At 39.2% G+C, this 19,218-nt stretch overlaps 1 protein-coding gene and 1 long non-coding RNA gene across 8 annotated transcripts in view; one reads left to right on the forward strand and one right to left on the reverse strand.

Annotated features, from left to right (window-relative positions):
* The window catches only part of RUNX1 (RUNX family transcription factor 1), a 203,260-nt gene extending 187,956 nt beyond the window's left edge, over positions 1–15,304 (reverse strand). The window contains exons 1-2 of one of the 4 annotated variants that reach the window (XM_032778425.2): positions 15,056–15,304; positions 14,757–14,873 (exon numbers count right to left, since the gene is read on the reverse strand). In XM_032778425.2, the coding sequence (XP_032634316.1) occupies positions 14,757–14,814 (58 nt within the window). In that variant the 5' untranslated portion in view covers positions 14,815–14,873; positions 15,056–15,304. The remainder of the gene's footprint in view (positions 1–14,756; positions 14,874–15,055) is intronic. The other 3 variants (XM_075073660.1, XM_032778410.2, XM_032778416.2) reach the window with 3 other exon arrangements.
* LOC116823690 (uncharacterized) lies at positions 11,812–18,582 on the forward strand. Of its 4 annotated transcripts, none has more exons than XR_012657263.1 (4): positions 11,812–14,182; positions 16,697–16,792; positions 17,654–17,732; positions 18,402–18,582. It is a non-coding gene; the product is annotated as an uncharacterized LOC116823690 (long non-coding RNA). The 4 variants fall into 4 exon arrangements; XR_004373474.2 differs by having other exon boundaries at positions 11,813–14,306; positions 16,694–16,792; XR_004373479.2 differs by having other exon boundaries at positions 11,813–14,306.
* The last annotated feature ends 636 nt before the right edge of the window (positions 18,583–19,218 follow it).

The following is a 19,218-nucleotide window of genomic DNA, read 5'->3' on the forward strand; positions in this document are numbered from 1 at the left end:
TTGACTGGGATCTGTCCGAGAGGAGGTATGCTAAGTGCTGCATAGCATGTCTGGCTTTTCTGATTGACTGAGCCTATCCCATGTGCTCAAGACGCTCAGAAAGGCCAGCAAAAGCCATTTTGAATGGTGGAAAAATATGATGTTTTTAAACCAATCCAGAGAAAACCCTAGTGAGTTATTTTTCCTGTATATGAGATTTTAAACACTTCCAGCAGAGCTGAGGAAATAATATATAATGAATTATTTTTTCAACAAGTGTTCCTTCTTTTCCTGTTTGGAGAAAGTCCACAAACAGCTCTCAGTTTTTTAAAAAATTATCTGTTCAAAATTATTGGACTACATTTTCATGAATTTCCATTAGTTTATGCCTTGCTTTTTGAGCTGGGTTGCTCAGGTGTGATTGAGCTTCTAAATTTCTGTACCCTTCTGAGATGATTATAACTCTAAATTAGGTTTCTGGTGGGAATAGTCACTCTAGCAAATTGAAAATTCAAAGCACAGAAGAAGGATGCTCTTGTAGATACTCAGGCACTGAACTGTGCCTCAAGAGACTAAGGTTCTGTTCCCACTTCTACCACACACTTCCTTGGGAAAGTCACATAATCTATCAGTTCTCTGACTGGAAAATGGGGAGAATGCTACTGCCCTGCCACTTTAAGATGTTTCCAGAAATTACATCCTGTGTGTAATCTGTTACACAAGCTCAAGATAGATAGCCAACTCCTCTTTTTTCACCCTCCCCCTCATTTTAGGTGTAAGACTTCAAAAAACTGGGCCAAATTGGCACATACAGTGCATGACAAACCAAACTGTTCACATGCCCTTTTCTTGCACACAAACTAGATTTTTGTGCATTCAAATTAAATTAACCACTCCCCCAAAAAGGAGAAAGCTTCTGTCCGAAATTTCACCAACCCCATATTTTCACGAAAGAGAATGTCCACATTTTTTCATGCTTTCCTTTGAGAAAAAAACATCAACCAGCCTCCTGAAATTTCCCAGTGAAGTAAAATGTTGCAGATTCAGTAACAACCAGGGAAAAAAACAGTAAATATTCTAATGAAAACTTTTCCACAGCTCTAATAAAAAGAGCCTTTCCCAGTACTGTCATCATTGTACTGAATGAGCATACTAACAACATGGTGAGAGTATTTACATTCAACATTGTCATTATCTACTGTGCTTGAGGCAGATCTCAATATATTCCAATACAAAGAGCTTCTCTAGCAATATTGCTAAAATGAGTTAGTGTAGCAACATGGTGGAGATGTAGGCTAACATCATTCAAAGCATCTCAGCAACATGAAGGAGCGGGAGAAGGACACTGCCCAACCCTCACAAAGGATAATTATCTTAAAACATTAATTAACAAGCACAGATATTTTAGCAGCAATGATTATAAGGTACCAGGTACAGGAACACCACTCTCTAATCCCTGAGCCAGCTTCTGACTGGCACATCACGGGAATTTTATCTTGGTGGTTGACTTCAGTGTCGGCCCAGGACAGAATATGACCAAAAATGTACATACATTATTTGTTTACTGCAAGCCACACATTTCAATTTCTTTTTTTATTTACCACTGCAGCATGGATTAATAGAGAGAAAAACCCTAAAGCCTGAAATATGACAGACATAACCTTCCGTATGTTGCTTCAGTCAAGCATTTGGTTTAACAACCTTGTTAATCTCTGTCTACTACATTATATGTTGCTTCGGTACCCAAATCTCTCATTTTCTTGGCACAAATTTTATATGAAAGGACGTAAGAATAACTTTCTACTTTTTTTTTTTAGAACCACTTCTGTCTCTGCATTGATTTAATTGCCTTAGCACATCACAAGTGACACCAGTAGGGCCACCACCTTTCCAGCAAAAAACATCCTCAGACATTAGTATGCTGCTTTTATTGATAAGGCCATCTGAACACAAAACCCAATGGTACTCTCTGGAGCATGCAAAATTTGGAACTGCGGGATCTGAAACTCAGCAGAAAGGCTAACAGAACAGCTGGACCATATAAAGGTAGTGGATGAATATGCATTTTACTGGGCCAGTGCCAGCTGTGAACTTGGAAAACCAACTACTAAACATCATCACTGCCAGAGGCCTATTTTTCTATCCCCTTTTCTCTCTTACTCTCTGTACCAACTTGAAAGAGCCCAAGATGTATTGCAGAAATAACAAACAAAGGGGAGCTATAACAGGTGTTAGGCCTGGAAGCACTGCTTTATTTTACCACCTGTATCTATCTAATTCTAACCAAAATATCTGTGAAGAAAGGGAGAGAATTTAATAGGTACATGAAATGGGGCTGAGAACAGTGGCCCTAATTCAATCACCAAGCTTGTTAAAAGATGGCTAAATGCCAATGGATTACTCTCCCCGTACAGCAACTATGGGAGTTACTTATATTCCACTATTGTGGCTGATGCTGGCTACCTAGCAAAGGCAACTTTAAACACCTGTGTATCAGATATCAACAGCCATATATGTTTCTACCTCCAGCCCCCAAAATGTGCCAGTCAGAGTTGGTTGGGAGATGGAAATGGAGAGTCTGATTCTGAACTCAGTGAGAACGGTAAACACCAAGGTTACTCCACTGAGGCCAACAGAACTTCTCCTGGCATGTTGCAATGTGACAATGAAATCAGGCCTTCACAATAAAACAGATCTTCCCTTCTTGCTGTATTCTTTACAGTGCTTCTGTGTTGGATTCTGATGACAGGAAAAATTTAGTGCAGTTATTTTCATGCATACTCCTTGAATATCAAAGACATGATCCACCTACTTAGGATTTGATTATGGCTCACATTATCTGATTAACTACTGTAGGGTGACCAGATGACCCAATTTAATATAAGGGACAGTCCTTATATTTGGGGCTTTTTCTTAAATAAGCATCTATTACTCCTCCCACCCAGTCTCGATATTTCACACTTGCTATCTAGTCACCCTAAACTAATGGTATATTAGTCTCCATGTGCCTGACTGGATGTTAATACATCTCTACTTCGATATAATGCTGTCCTTGGGAGCCAAAAAATCTTACCACGTTATAGGTGAAACCACATTATATCGAACTTGCTTTGACCCACTGGAGCACACAGCCCCGCCCCCCCAGAGCGCTGCTTAACCGCGTTATATCCAAATTTGTGTTATATTGGGTGCCGTTATATCAAGGCAGCGGTTATTGTAATACAAGCAAATCTCACAACGCAGTACAGGTACTAGAAATGTGCCGGATTATTTACTCAAGGAGCCTCTGAAATGGGGAAACAGTAGAAAAACCTCAATGTTAGAGTAATTTATCTCATCTGTAAGGAAATAATAGAGGAGAAGAAGAGACCAAAATTAATTACCACTTAAAACAGGACAAACAGTTTTCTTTGTTTATTTTAGATGGGTTATTGTGTTGATTCTTATTTCAACCCCTCCCTGAACAGCAGTGTGAATGATGTACAAGTAGCGGCATTTTAAATAAGAATTTTTTTAATATTTCACATAACAAAACTTGTGATGAATACTCTTACAAAAAAAGAAGCTGAAATGTTAAGGCAAAAATTACTTCCACACACAGAGGATCTTCCCTCTGATCCATCTATTCAGTTATGCAAAATCAGGGGAAGATGAGGATGCCCAATAACTGGATGAAGACTGGACATTGAAAATTCAGACAGCAAGACACAGGCAATTAAAAATGGACGTGCCTGCTCTGTGCCCAGTACACTTCCAGCAATATTGTATAATGCCCAGTATGCTTGATAACAAATGCTTAGAGCAGAAAATAGGCAGCACTCTGGCTTAGCAGGTCTTTTCAGAACTTTAAAAAATAAACCATATTTTTAAAGTGTACTCTAGTTTTAAAGTGTGTGGCATGTAGCTTGTAGGATACTAGGTTAATCCACTGTGACACAGCAGGGGTTGTCAAAGCTGATCCAGGGCAACAGCATGCAGTGTGGGCCTGTTGTATTTTCTAATCCCTTTGGCTGGAGTGGGTTTTTTGAAAGCCGAAAAGGAAGATGAAAGTCTAAAAAAACCCCTCCAACTGCTTCTGTTTAAATAATGCTTTTGATCTTAAACTGCTGCCGTTTAGTCAAAGCAGGACTCAGAGAGGGGCTGGAACATGCTGAAAGCATGAAACTCTCATAGGAGAGAGATGGAAACAGGGGAAGTAAGAGAGAGAAAGGGAGCAGGGGGAGGCTGATCTAATGAGCATGTAAAAAGGAGTCTTGCAGTCAGCTGGCAGCCTGAAATGTGATCTCCAATATATACAATGGCATTTTTATTTAATGGCCCTGGCAAACACTATAAAAAGGAGCGAAACTGCTTCAGAGGTAGGGGGCAATGAAGAGGAGGGGGCAATGAAGAGGAATTAGCCTCCCTACTTTTTCTTTTGCACTCATTTGTTTATATAGTTGCGGGATGAGAGACTGCTGAATTGAGCTGCATTAGCACTGTACCCTTATTTTGGGTGGTTAACACTCTTACTTTTAAATGGTGGGAGCTGCCCACTAGAGGCCTGATCCAAAGCTGACTGAAGTCAATGGGAGTCTTTCCACTGACATCAATGGATTTTGAATCTGGACTTGACTACACCTACCATGTTAATGATACCAATATAGTTAGAACCAGAATAAGCACCTTTAGACAGATAGAGCAGGGTCCATCCTGGGAGGTTGTACGGCTTTAGCTTTAGGGGTGTAGTTCAAGTGGTGAATGCCCTCCCTCCCGCAAATGTGAATGCAGTTATGAGAATATATCGATATAGTTTATTCCCATATGGTAAGGAGAAAAAACTATACCAGTATATGGCACCTTAATTACAGTCTGGTAAATTACAATTGCATCCATGCCAGGGCTTGTATGAGCATAATTATACCTGTGTAAGAAAAAAAGTCACACTCCCACTAGTACAATTTTCAAGTGTAAAAACCAAATGAGTAGACAGCACTTGTCAACTACTGCAATCTAAACAGAAGAAAAAAATTCTTCCAGAACTAAAGCTACCATGAAGAACAGCATGCATAGATTTAGACACTTCAAATGGGGATTTTCATTCATTAAAACAATTTACTGTAACTGCGAGCTTAGCACAGAACTGCACGGGGATCAGATTATCACAATAAAGCTTTAGCAGTTTACCCCATAACTTCACACATGAAAATGTGAGATCTCCTTCTTAATCTTCTGTTTTCATGATAGCCTGGCATACTGTAACCAGGAGACTTCCCACATTTACTTGGGAGATTAACCCTATTAATGGAGGGTGTGGGGGGAGGACTAGATGGCTAAGGGGACTGGATAGTGAGATATTACTCATCTCTCTCACTTCTAGGTTATGTGCTCCAGTGCAGCCTAGGCCAATGGTGATCAAAATATGTTAGTGTTGGTGTGTGAAACAATAATACCTAGCTCTCATATAGCACTTCTCGTCAGTAGAAATCAAAATACCTCACAATCTTTAGACTCACAACACTCCTGTGAAGCAGGGCAGTGCTATGATCCCCATTTTACAGATGGGAACTGAGGCCTAGAGAGATGAAGTGACTTGCCCAAGGTTACACAGAAAGTCTTTGGTGGATCGGGGAATTGAAGCTGGGTCGCCCTAGGCCTAGACCAGTGCCCCAGTCCCTGGACTATCCACAGTACTGATTTTTATCAGCTGGTGTCCAGTATCAAACACCCACTGCTCATTAGTACTTTAGACAGTCTCAACATAAAGGCCGAAAACATGAATGGGCGTGTAGCCCATTTGTTCCTCGAAGCGGTCCCTGCAGGTCTGGCTATTGAGGTGCACTAGCAGGTGGATGGAGGGACTTTTGCACTGCTTCCCTCCTGTGTGGTACTTGTTCCTGGGATAAGATGACACTACTGTCTATCTGTCTTTGAAAGGCACCAAATTCACTTAACTCTCCTGAAAGCATGTGTCTCTACTGTCTGGCTAGACTTCCAGCATTTAATTCAGCTATAACTGTTCTCGCTAAATCAGGTTATATCTCCATTTACAGCAGTGCTCCTACTGCCACACAAGTCCAGGGCTTTATAAATTCTTCACATGGATTTGGCAGCCCACAGTCACAACCTGTTGTTGGTTTTGCTCCTTGGGCTATGAATTTTGTTACACCCAGTTTAGGCAAAATCAGAAACATTTACATGCAGGCCTTAAAACAAACAAACACACAAAACCCAGTAACACTATATTGACTATATTGTAACACTCAGTTGCACTTCGGATGGCCTAGGGGTAATATGTATTTACATTTCAGTGTTCTCCATATGGCAATGTGCAATAGGGACAGAATTTCAAGTTCCACTCACAAAATTCCTGTTATAAATGTTAAAGGACCATATCCTCATATTGCTCTTTTGCGTAGAGCTCATACTTATATCAGAGGGGGTTTCTATATATGCTAGAGAACAGTATGTGATAAAGAAAGGCTCGTATCAAGACTCCTACAATGCTCACACTGTTTAGTTCAGGACCACCACCATACCAGGCCAGTCACTTAGTAACTTTTCTCCTTTTTAACTTTTAAAAAATAATCAAATAACTACGAGTAGGAAAAAGTTACTCCTAAACTTGCTGTATAACATATGTTGTGTATAATTGTTTAGGGCAAAGATGTTATGGATTAACTTCCCCGCCATGCACACTCCAGCAACAATTCTGACAATCCCATTTTCACCAGTTCAAGACATCTGTGACTTTATGACAATTCTCTTGGCTCCACTAGGAGACACTCAGAGGTTCAAAGTTAACCTTGTTCCCACCTTTGAATTTTTCTTCAGGTTTTTATATATAGTTATTACAAGATTAAAGGGCAAAAACTTGGCCTCACTTTAGTCAATGGGAGTTTTGCCATTAACTTCAGCGAGGACAGGACTGCACGCTAAGAATTATGCCATGAGTAACTTTTCAACCTGTTACTCTTTGATGTGTAAAGTATAAATACAGATGTATCTATTAAGAGGTGAAAAAGCTCATATGCACATTGGAAACGGTGTGAAACTACATGCTTCATACTAAGCTCAACATGCTAACAGAAGCTGTGTTATCTGATTATAAATTAATGTAGGTTTGTACATGAAGCTTTATCATATGGTTGTTGATATAGACATCTTTATATATTTTTTAAAAGATGCTAAATAATTTTAAAGCTAGTATGAATGTCTGATTAACCCAAAGCCACATGCTTTGCCTGAACACCACAGGTGTGCACCATACAAGTAGTTAAAATGCAATGAGATGAGGGTGTGACCAGGGTTTAGAATGCGTAATATATTTGTCGCAAGGGGAACTTGTGCATCTGTTGCACATTGTGGGACTGTACTTGTAGCTTTAAAAATATTTTAATAGATGGACATCTTTCCCCTTTAAAGACAATAAAAGGGCAAATTAAAGGGTCAAGGATCTGATAGGGTCAATGGGTTGACAAGGGTAGGTTGGCTGAAATGTTTGCAGCAAATCACAGGAAATCCAGCTGGTTTCAGGTTTCCTTAAACTCAGACCACATTCATGGAAAGATTTGCTACAAGATGCAAGTCTTTCAACGGTACCCTACCCCAGTCACAACCAAACCTGAGGACAGACTATGAGTGTGTCTCAAAATCATGATCATTTCATGACTTCAGAATGAAATCAGACCAATAAAAAAACCCTAAACTATTTGAGTGAGTTTTGGGTTCACTGGAATTTGAAACTCAAAACAAAATATTTGGGGTAAAAAACCCAGACAGATCAAAACCATAGAACATGGTTTCACAAGTCCCTGTGAAGTGAAACTGATAAATTTCACACAGCTTTCCTCACAAGCAGAAGTGGTGGCACTGAAGATGGTATGAAGGATGAACTGGAAGCATTGCTGTAAGGTTAGCAACTGCATGTTCTCTACTTGCTCAGACTTATGATCAAATCTACTAAATGCCATTTTAAGATATTCCAGTTTCATAGTGAATTCTGTATTTTACACTAATAAATATCTTGTACTTAAACCCGTAATTTATCCTGCTGGGACCAACGTGGAAGAAAAGTCATTTACTTTGAAGACTTTATATTGGCAACCCAGAAATTTCTAGCCTCATTTCCATCTCTAACTCTCAGTTTACCAGAGGCAAAGCTGCTGGTATGGTGCTCTTCTAGGGACTAGACAGATACTTGTTCAGACAAGTCTGAAGTTGTCAAATACATGGGAGATACCGAATTACTACAGGCCTTTATGGGCATTCTATTAGTCTGCCACAGCTCCATATACATATTATATACACTCACAAGATCAGAAGGGAGGTGGTGGAGAGGGTATTAGTGTAATACATGTTTGTGGCTTGTCACAGGAACATAGGCGTTATTTGCTGAATTAGACCCGAGGTACATCTAGTCAAGTATCCTGGCTCTGACAGTGGCTAGCTCCAGAGAGAAAAGAGCAGTAATCCTTCAGAAGGCAATTTTGGAATAACCTGCCTATAAGGGAAAATTTCTTCCTACCCATCAATCAGTAGAGGTTGGCCTATGCCCTGAAACATTTTTGTTTTGTTTTGTTTTGGGTTTTTTGGGGGGGGAGGATGTTAATAACCCTTCCAAAGCTCCTGTTCTTTTAATAATTGCTATCTGAAGTCTGAATACTGTTATCCGTATAAATGTCCAGTCCTTTTACAAATCCTGCAAATTCTTGCCCCCAACAGTATCCTGTACCAATGAGCTCTAGAGGCTAATGACACATTCTTTGAAAAACTATTTCTGGTATAGCATCTGAGATACGAATGAATTTACATCCTCTCGATGACCTGTTTCACAATGTGCTCCTCCTCACCATAAAGAGTAAGAACTGGATGTGTGTATGTAACTTTGAAAAAAAAATCAGACCTCACTCTGAATAAACTTTTAGATTTTCAAACTGCAATACACAGAGTTGTATAAAATCTGAAGGCTTCAGCGAAGAGGTTGTGTGGTATGTCACTAGCTCTGACTGCACTTTGAAACCCTAGAGAATATTTTGTTAACATTAAGAGCCTTATGCTGGCACATTAATTACACCAGTAATTCCACACAGGTTAATTGAAACCAAAATCCTACTTTGAGGCCTGCAGCCTCACAGTGAATACTGAGGGATTTGGTAGGACTCAAATTTAAAGTGCAGTTACGCTCAGTGATGTGTATACTGTACCTTTTTATTCAACACTGATTTGCTTTCCTATTAAGTCAGAGTTGCTTGCTTTACCAACTAGACTAGCTTCTTACTCCTTCAAAGATAATAAGATAAAGAGAACGCCTGCTTCTGCTTCACAATAAAATACTTAATTTACCTTTCACCACCATGAACTTGCCAACATCATAGGCCTATAAATGTCATTTAAAAATAAGCATATTGTTCTTATTATGGTCAATTAGTACTGAACCTTTGCTGTGTAGAACCAATATAGGAGTACACATTGGCCACAGAGCCAGCACTGGGCATAAGCAGACTAAACAATGGCTTAGGGCCCTGAGTGGCTGAAGGGGTCCCCTATTTGCTTTTATAAGTATGTGTTGTAGGGGAAGGGGGCCAAAAATATTCCTGCTTAAGGCCCCCAATGAGCTAGCATCACCTTTCATTGGCAATGAAACTGTACAATGCTCCTCCAGGTTTTAGATCTGTCAAAATAATATGAAATGTAACCCAGAGACACTGCTGGTGACAGAATAAAGAGTGAGACAATCTTGGGTATCTGTAAATCAGTCATATCCAGTGGCTTGTGAATCTTGGCTAACCCTGCCACCACAGCACATCATTTCTTTTAACGCTTGCTTAGACACTAAATTTCGTGTCCAGGCCCAGTATGTGATCTTTCAGTCTTACTAAACCAGAGAATTAATCTTTTCTTTAAGATGCTTTACCTGTTTCTTCACAGTGATTCCTGTGTTCTGGTTTCTCAGTGTTATTCAAGCCTTTTAAATAAACACACACAGTCACTCACTCGTGTGTGTGTGTGTATACACATAGATATATAGATATATAAAATGAGTCTAACACAGAGGGGAGGCTGTGTAAATCAGACATTGTGTAAGTCTTTTCTTTTAGTACACCGCGGTTTTTATGAGATTCTTTAGCTCAACTTCCTTTTCACAAGATAGACTACTAACTCAATAGTACTCACATCCATTAACTTTTTGTTACAGCTCTGACAGTCTGCAAAGAACAGAAACTGTCTTTACCTCTTGTCACCACTCAGTGGCAATGTGTTTTTTTTTCTATTTTGAAAATATACAGTTGTTTTACTCACCCTTAAAAAAAGTCACTGACCTGGGGCAAGAGGAGGAAAAGAGTTTTCCAAATTAGTATTAATTTAAAGTCAGGTGCTGTATATCTCTCAGGGGAAAAAATGCCTTTTCTACAGAGATATTCCCAATATTTACAATATATGAATCCTCTGAATAATGTACTGGGTTCTAGTGGGCTGATATCATCAACTGTCTTCATTTATTTCTTTCCCTTCTGAAAATTCTCCAAGGATCAACACCCCCACAGATGAGCCATGCAGTGATCAGCATTTGGGAAGGGAGCAGAATTTGGAATGGGAAACACATCTTAACACTGAAGGGACCCCAAATATCAGCAGATTGTCTCTGAAGTCCATAAACTACTTTGTGGGTTGGATGCTATGCCATCCATCATCAAAGTTCTTTCTTTCTTTCTTTCTTTCTTTGGCATGCTTACAGGAAATGTTTGTTACAGTATTGGATGCTTCATACTGGAAATCAACTTTGTATGTGGATATTCTCACAAATGTGCAATCCCCAAACGTATACATGCAGCAAAACTATGTTAGAACTAAAAGTTCAATCATGGAAACACCAATAAGGATGGTGATTATTACCATGATTAGTACCCTTGACTGCAGTCAATGAGTGTATTTATTTACACTGCTAAGTATAAGCCATGCCACATATATCATTCAACATCTAGATTCGAAGAGGGATATCAAGAAAGCTATTCAGGTAACCTGCCTTTATGATAGGTGTTGGAGGACATATTATACCACCATTAGTCCAAAATATTTTAGAGACAAATATTGAGATGAAAGGAAGTCTTGTACTCTCTAACAAGAGAAGCTATTGAGTGAGTCATAACCAGGGGATACGCATAATCTAGACTCAAATAATAGAGAATTTCTGATTAGACAGACTCTTTTGACCCGAGGAGAACTACTCACGTCCTGGATCCAACTGCAGGACAAGTCAGAGCTATGGACTTTAATGAGCAAAGATAAGCACATGCGTAAGTGTCTTCAAGAGCTGGGCCTTAACTGAAAACTATTTAAAGCAAGGTCGGTAAGATTTTTGTACATTACTCAGAATAAAAGGGTCCCAATCTGGACACTACCATAATAAAAATTATAAGTAATAAGACAGTGGCGAGTCATGTACTTTTCTAAGAGAATTGCACCTATCCACAAGCTTTAAGTGCCTTAATTAAAAAACAAAGAGACAATCTAGAAGCAACCTCTTCCATATATGGAAATAACTAGCCAGACCTCAAACAAAGGGAAGATGAGGAGATATAACCTACACTTCCACAATATTCCATGCTACATGCATCTCCCTAAAAACCCCTACAAAAAGACTTGTGATTCTCTTTTTCATAACAGGCAAAATTATTAGGCCGCATTAGGGAATAGTAACTTTTTTTTTTATTCCAAGAATGCAAGGAAACAGCTTTAAAATCCCTATTTTATATATTATTTAACCACAAGAAATTCCGAGGGAATTCATTTTCATGGTCTCTCTGCTCCAAAAATACCATTGTTGCAATCTCATTGATATAACCTGCATGGGATGTTTCTAGCAGAGAGAAAACCTTCACAGTAATAGGGGGTTACACAGGAAGAACAGATCAGACACAGACTACAACAAAAAAACCTTAATGATATAATCCCATATTCGACAAAAAGATGGGTTGAGTGCTTTCTGCTGGCTGCAGTTTAGCAAGACTCTTAGGAGCACTCTTCCCTTATAATCCTGCCATCCACCCCAAACTTGCATTGAAATCATACAACTAGGAAAATAAGGCACTCATTAGAAGTAGTCCTGACAAACATTTTAATGTGTTCAGCATGCATGATGCTCCAGCAGAAGTTTCAATACAATCTTCATTTCTTTACCTAGTGGCACCAGGGAGGACCTGGTGTGGTGCGATAGAAAAAGGGCCATATCCTTTGTGGTGTACCACATTAAATTAATATGTCAGGCTTTCTACATCTGTCACTGTTCACAGACGGTGAAACAATTGTTTTGCTTCCCCACTCCCCTCTTTTTTTTCCCAATTTTTGCATAGTATCACGCTAAAAAAGAGTTATGGATTTCCTTCTGAGAGGACTGCATGGACTGATAAAGTAAATTCAGGGCAGAAAACAACTTGTTATTTTCCCTTTTACCTCATAATTTCACTTAAGAGAGAAAGTGCAATAAATTTTGGCGGGAAAAAAAAAGACCATTTTGGACATTTTTAATGACTAGTCTGTGTAAACACTATTGAGAAATACGGGTGAGAACAATTCGTCCAGAGGAATGATTATTTTTCTTGCCTCGAGGCCCTAAACAGCAGTTTTGTTAAGTATTTTAAATTGTCTGAAGTTCATTTAAGCAGAGGAAGAAGCAAAAAAAGCATGTTTGGGAAACTCTCATAGGCTTTCACGTTTAAATGTTTTATTCTTTGGTGATTATGAAACATTCACTTTCTAACTCAACTGAAGAACTGTTGCCCAGACTTTCCTAACGTACAGTTAGCGGGCCATTTTGATCTCACTTACTTTGGATATATATCAGAATAGCCGAGTCCATGCAACATCTAGAACAATGGGGTCCTGGTCCCAGACTGGTGCCCAAGGGGCTACGATGAGATAAATAATGAATAATAATACAGTTGGACACACTTGCCATGCACACAATTTGTTGGAGCTAAATTCCCTGCTAGTGTAAACTTGCACAGCTCCACTGCCTGTCATGGAGCTTCAGCAATTCATGCCTGCAAAGAATTTGGCCCTTGGTCTTTAGTGTTTTACTAGCTTCCCTGACACTACTTAAATATGGTGCCTCCGTACAGCTCCTGTTGTCTCCAGAACTCTGCTACAGGCTGGCTGGGCATTACTACTTCAAGCACTGCCCCACAGGGTTCACTCTTCATTATCTTATCAAATGAACAAAATTTCCATAATAAGTCTTCCTGTACTGCAGATAAAATAGCAAACAAACATTTGGGTGAGTTAAAAAAAAAAGCTGACTAAATGCAGGAAGATCCTTCTTGTTATTCTACCAATATTGCTTCCTTTGCTTATTAGTAGCCCAAAGGAAATGCTAGTTCAGAGGGAGCCAGGGGAGCAGTTAGCAGCTTCTTGCTAGAGCTTCAGTATCTCTGCTGCACAGGCTAGAAGATGCTGTAAGAATGTGTGACTCATACAGCTCATCACGACTGAAAACTCCTCTGATGCTACTAGAAATGTACTTAAAATCTTTCATTTGCAGGGCAAAAAGAGAGTGGCAATGACATATTTCTTCTGCACATTAACCCTGTGTTCAAATCAAAGGGGCCCCAAGCTGCAGCAGCAACAGGGTGCTTGCAATGTAGCTGGTTGTGACAAGGCAGCTGACAAGCCTTCCGCATTCCACAGCTTGATTATTAATATGAATAACTAATGACTCACGCTGACACTACTGAGGCCGGGAAACTTTCTGTAGCTGAAGAGTTATAAAATGTTATTCTCCCACAGCACCACCGCCAAATCGATGAGTGATCTCTGTATGGTTTTGCATTCATTTCAAACAGAATATTCATGTCCCTGCACACATGGCTTGAAACAGTCAGAAGACTGGTGTTTAGGGGAAAGAGTTCAGTTGTATCAGGCTATTTAGGGGGCTATCTGCAAGAATGCAGGGACATTTCTCACACTAGTCCACTTGCTTACTAATATGAAAAACTAATGATTAAAGCATCTGATCTACCGAGGGCTGTGAGATTATTAGACCAAGCTTGTGAAACTTTTTTGTCACTGTCTGGAAAAGTCAGACTTCTCTGGATGTTGCAGTTGAATTTTTTTCCCCTCCTCAGAGGATGTGGTATGGCTTCAGCCAATAATTCAGAATCATCAGAGAGTGACACGGCATCAAAGCAACACTAAATGTACAGATCCTCTTCTTCGCCTGGGCTATGTGAGTTGCAACTACCTTTAAGCAAGTTTCTGAGCTTTTCTTACTTGTTTCCAGTGAACATGCTTCTTCCTTTACCCAGACTGACAAAGTAGCAAAAATGAGACAGTATCACGCTCTGCTGGTTGTATGTATGAGCTTGCTCTTCATTCAGTACTGTGCTCGTTTTAGTCTGTGATATGTGTAGAATACCGTTCATTGGCTGTTATTTTTAATGGCTGTAGCTCAAAAGCAATGATTCTGCCAAAAGAACCAAAAAGGTTGATGCTACTGCTATTGTAGTGTGTGTAACTCATATGAATAGTATAACATGCTTGGATTTACAAAAGGAAAATTTGTGAGGATGCCATGACTATTTGAACAGCTTAAGTGAATTATAATAATATCGCTAAAGAATTAACAAATAATGAGCTAATAAACCAATAACCTCAGACATTAGCTTCAGTAAGAATTTTTCAAAGAAAACATAAGTGGAAAACTATATATTGTAAGCGTTTCCTGAACTGTGCAACAAACATGCATTTTCTTAAACATGGGACAGTCCAAAGTATATTTAATAGCACTGAATAGCACTTACCTCTCATGAAGCACTGCTGGTAAGAAGGAAATGACTCAAATACGCTGTTTGAAGCCATAGTTTCCTCTTTAAAACTTACTCTCTCTTTAAAGTGGGGGAATATATGATTTCTTTCACCTTGAGAAGTGAAAAAGTAAGAATGGTCATTGTTATAACCCTCCTCCTGGCCATTGCTTTCTATTTTATCTTAGTGCCTTTGAAGCAACATAAGCCAGATAATAAGATTCTTTTTCTAAAAAAAAACACTGAAATTGTTAAAAAAAAAAATAGCGGATCAGTTGTGGTTTGATGATGCTTACCACTCTATGAAACTCTGTGGTTTGCAGTCAAAACGATTTGCCCTGTCTGCTGACCAATATCCCGGACCCGCTCTTGTGTGACTGCCTCTGTACCCAACTTGTGGTTCTGTGGTTGTTTATGAGGCCCAAAGAAGTGTTTCACACAACCAAAATTACAAATTTAACTGTTCCCCTTTCCACAACCTGTCTCAATTGGTCTGTGCCGATCACATGATTTGAGTGATGTCGACTTAAAAAAAAACACAAAACTTTCTAAGCAATGCCCTCCCCACTCCACCTGCCCTCCCCTAGGCTGAGAAAAGAAACAGAGTAGTTTTTGCAGAGGGAGGGGGAAAAAAGTGACTCACTGCCCCTCATTCTGCAAATGGTCTTGCTGATTTAGTACAACTCTGCTTGTTTTGTTGTTTGTGGTTTTTGGAACTACCGATTATTTTGATAGAGATTTCATTGCTGCTTATTCAATAGTAATTCAAACCCTGATATTAGTCGGCTGCTAAAGGAGGATGCATATGTCATCATTTAAAACCTTAGGAATCAGCTGTAGGAAAAATCCACTAGCAGATGAAGAAGAATATAAATGGATATAAATCTGCAGTGTAAAAATTAAAAGAAGAAATTATGAATTTCAACCTACAGAATCTGTAACAAAGGACTTGAAGGAAGTCAGTCTGTATAAGCTGGCAACAAAGACTGGTATCATTGTAAATTACTGCCAAAGGGTCAAATCCTGCAGTCCTTTCCCAGGCAAAGCTCCCATTGACCTCAGAAGGAGTTCTACCTGAGTGAAAACTGAGTAAAGACTCATCAGTTTTTAGTATATAGTGAATAAGAGATTGATCAAAGAACACAACATTCTAAATTTCTGTCTAAAACAGTGGAGCTCCTTTACAAACAGAATAGCCCAGCCCATGCTTGTCTGCCTCTGGTCAGAGCACTACAGAGAAAAAAAATAACTACTTATTTCAGAACAATGAAGTGACTGTTATGCCAGCTATTGTCTCCTTTCTCCCCTCTTCTGAACACTGGACAACTACCTTTTTGCACTTCAATGCAAATCAATATGATACCTCACACCTGTACAGAAGCCTGGAGCTCAACAGGTTTTTTAAGCTATTAAACATTTGCCAAGGAACCAGTAACAATAGAGGAAACAAACCAATTCACACAGCAGATCAGAAAGAGTATTGTCCTGCACATGCAATGTGACAAATACAGTTAAAAGTGTAGCCTGAAGAAAAAGTAGTACACATGTGCTATGTTGCTATTATTTGCATTGCAGTCGTTACAGGGGACCCCTATTTGGATCACGGCCCATTGAACTGGGTGCTGCACAAACACAAAGGAACACAAAGTCCCTCCCCTGAAGAGCTGACAATCTAAGTCCACAGTACAGCAGTTGGACTCATGCACACAGACTCTAACACCACAGAGCCCCTCTGACATCCATGAGGCTCCACACAGGAATAAGGATTCCCTCACCTGAATCATATCCTCATTACATAATAACAAACACATACTTTCAATACTTTTGGCTTTTTCCCTAGACTAATTTTGTTGTGTGAAAATAAAACCTCTTCCCCTCCTTGACTTTGTCCTTTCCATTTGGCTAACGTTGACTTATCTCTTGTGTTTCTAAAGCAGCTGCAATTTACATGGTGCTGTCGGCCCATTTTCTTGCTTGATGCTTGAGTGTGACTGATGATACAAGTCTCAACACAGAGCTGGGAACAGCATCAGGTTGGTAATTGCTATGTCTGAACCAGCAGAGGGAGCTCAGAAGGGTCCTACAAGAACATTGGGATTGGGATGTGGACGCTAGGTATTTTCCCCCTCTATAATCCATTAAACAAAAAGGTTGGCCAAATATTGAGAGTCTAAATTACTTGATAATAGAGTTAGATGAATAATTCAGAAATACTTCCTTGGGTCCAGCATCCCAGCATCTATCCTAATTTTTTTAAACAAATTCACTTTTATATTTCTAATATTTCCTCCTTTTTTGTGTTCCTTTTCCATGAACACTCATGCAAATAGGTTTTACTTTGTGAATACCCATTGGAAAATGCGGTTTATGCTTACCCATCTGACCACTCATAAAAAGCAAATTCCAAATTCACTTTCTACAAGCCTTTTCTCCAAAAACCTGGTTGTGAGAATTAAGGTCAGCTAATTAGACAACAGAAACAGTATCATGTGGCTCATTCAGCCAATCATACACAGCAACACACCTCACAATTTGGCCAAACAAGCCACAAAAAATACATTTTAAATTCTTATTTTGATAAGGAACACACAAAAGCCATAGTCTGTTCACAGGCATGCAAAGGACATGCAAGATTCAAGGCAAAATGGGTTGAATAAGTTATATGTTATGACTTATTAGCTCAGTTCAGTTTGATAAAGTCATTTCAAAATAGAATGTGCATTTCTTTTAGGAAGTTCTTACCAAGAGGATACATGGTTTTCTAGCTAAATCAATGTATGGAAATTCTGAAGGGCTATGGAGGGCAGTGCTTGGACCAACTTACTTTTACAGAAAGTGGAAAAAAATCAGTTTTGTCCACTTTGCCAGATTCTTGCTTCTATCCCATTGTCTAGATTACCAAGCAAGAGAAGCTTCCACAAGGAGCCCTAGTAACTCAATGCTATAAAACGCACCAATGATTCCAGTCTTAAGGTATAACTAAAACCACTTTTTATTTCTCTTGTTCTAATAATCACAGGGATGGGAAAGCTCACAGACACCCAGGCAGCTAGATACTCAGACAGCCGTAGCATTTGCTATAATGGTCAGCAGGCTGTGGGCATAGCACTAGGACAAAGTGCCACTGCATGCTGAATGTTAGCTATGTTAATGCCTTCACCTCAGTCATTTGCCACGCCAGCCATGGCATAACTATGCTATGTGAGAAACAACAACTGGGCTGGTTTTAACATCTCAGAATTACTGCAGATGACGCAAGAGAAAAAACGGAGTGTTTCAACATGTATCCTGCCACTGCAGTTTCCACTCTGCCACAAAACACAGCATCTGAAAATGCTTGTTAACATCCACACATTTTTAACTTTAGGGAAAGGGATCATAGAACAGCACACTGGAACTCAGATTTGAGTGTTGCTTTTCAGGTCCATTCTAAACTTTAAACTGAAGAATTAACTACTATATTCCTAGGCCTTTGTTATGGTAGTTAAGGAAGCTCTCCATTAATACTAACAAAGATGGGTTACACCTGGCAGTTCTTAGCAGAAATACTGAACGTGTTGAGGTATGATTCTGTAGTGGCGTTAGGTAAAACGTAATGGAAATGCTATAGTTATAGTTATATATGTCATTATTTATTGCCAGGTTATATGGCAATGTACAAAAGAAAGGAAGATACTGAAGAATTTCTCACAACGACAATCCCTGCCCCAAGGAGTTTATGAAAATACTACTATTGTCACTGCATTCTAATTGAGATTGGTCTCTGCTGGATTTTTTAAATCTGGACTCTGGCTCTTCTAAATAAAGTTCTGCATAACAATCAGATGACTATTATCTAGAGTTCTTTGCTTTCTACTAACAGCTTTTTAACATTTTGGTAATATCATACTTAATTCTGGAAACTGACACATCATGAAGCAAATTGTCAAGTGGCCACATGACACTATGAAAGAGCAAATTAATGTGCTATTAGTCATTTGTTTAATTTGGTATATGGTGTATTGGGCAGGGGTCAAAGATCTAGTGATGTTAAAGAATTTATTTCCCATCGTTGACTGAGGAACATGACCCCATTAGCTAGAGTCATTAGCTGAACATGACTTCAAGCAAATAGGTCTCGACATTGTACATGTCTAAATACTGTGAAATCTGACTCTAAGTTAAAGGTGAACATGTCCTCTTCAAACTCCGGTGGTGTTTCCAAATTTTGAAAAAGTAAAGAAGTCACAGGATAAAACTAACAGTTGATATTTTTAAGGGCAAATCCTTTTTGCTTTGAGAATTTCATTCAACGGCTAAATTAGGAACATGATCTCATTAGATAAATTATGTGGATATGTGAAAATGCCCACATCAACAGTATTTTTCTCTTAGGGTACATCTACACAAGGAAAAAAGAACCTATCCTGGGTCAGCTAACTCAGGCTTGTGGGGCCCGAACATCTACACAGCAATTTTC

This window comes from Chelonoidis abingdonii, chromosome 1, assembly GCF_003597395.2.
Source record: "Chelonoidis abingdonii isolate Lonesome George chromosome 1, CheloAbing_2.0, whole genome shotgun sequence".
Lineage (NCBI taxonomy): Eukaryota > Metazoa > Chordata > Testudines > Testudinidae > Chelonoidis > Chelonoidis abingdonii.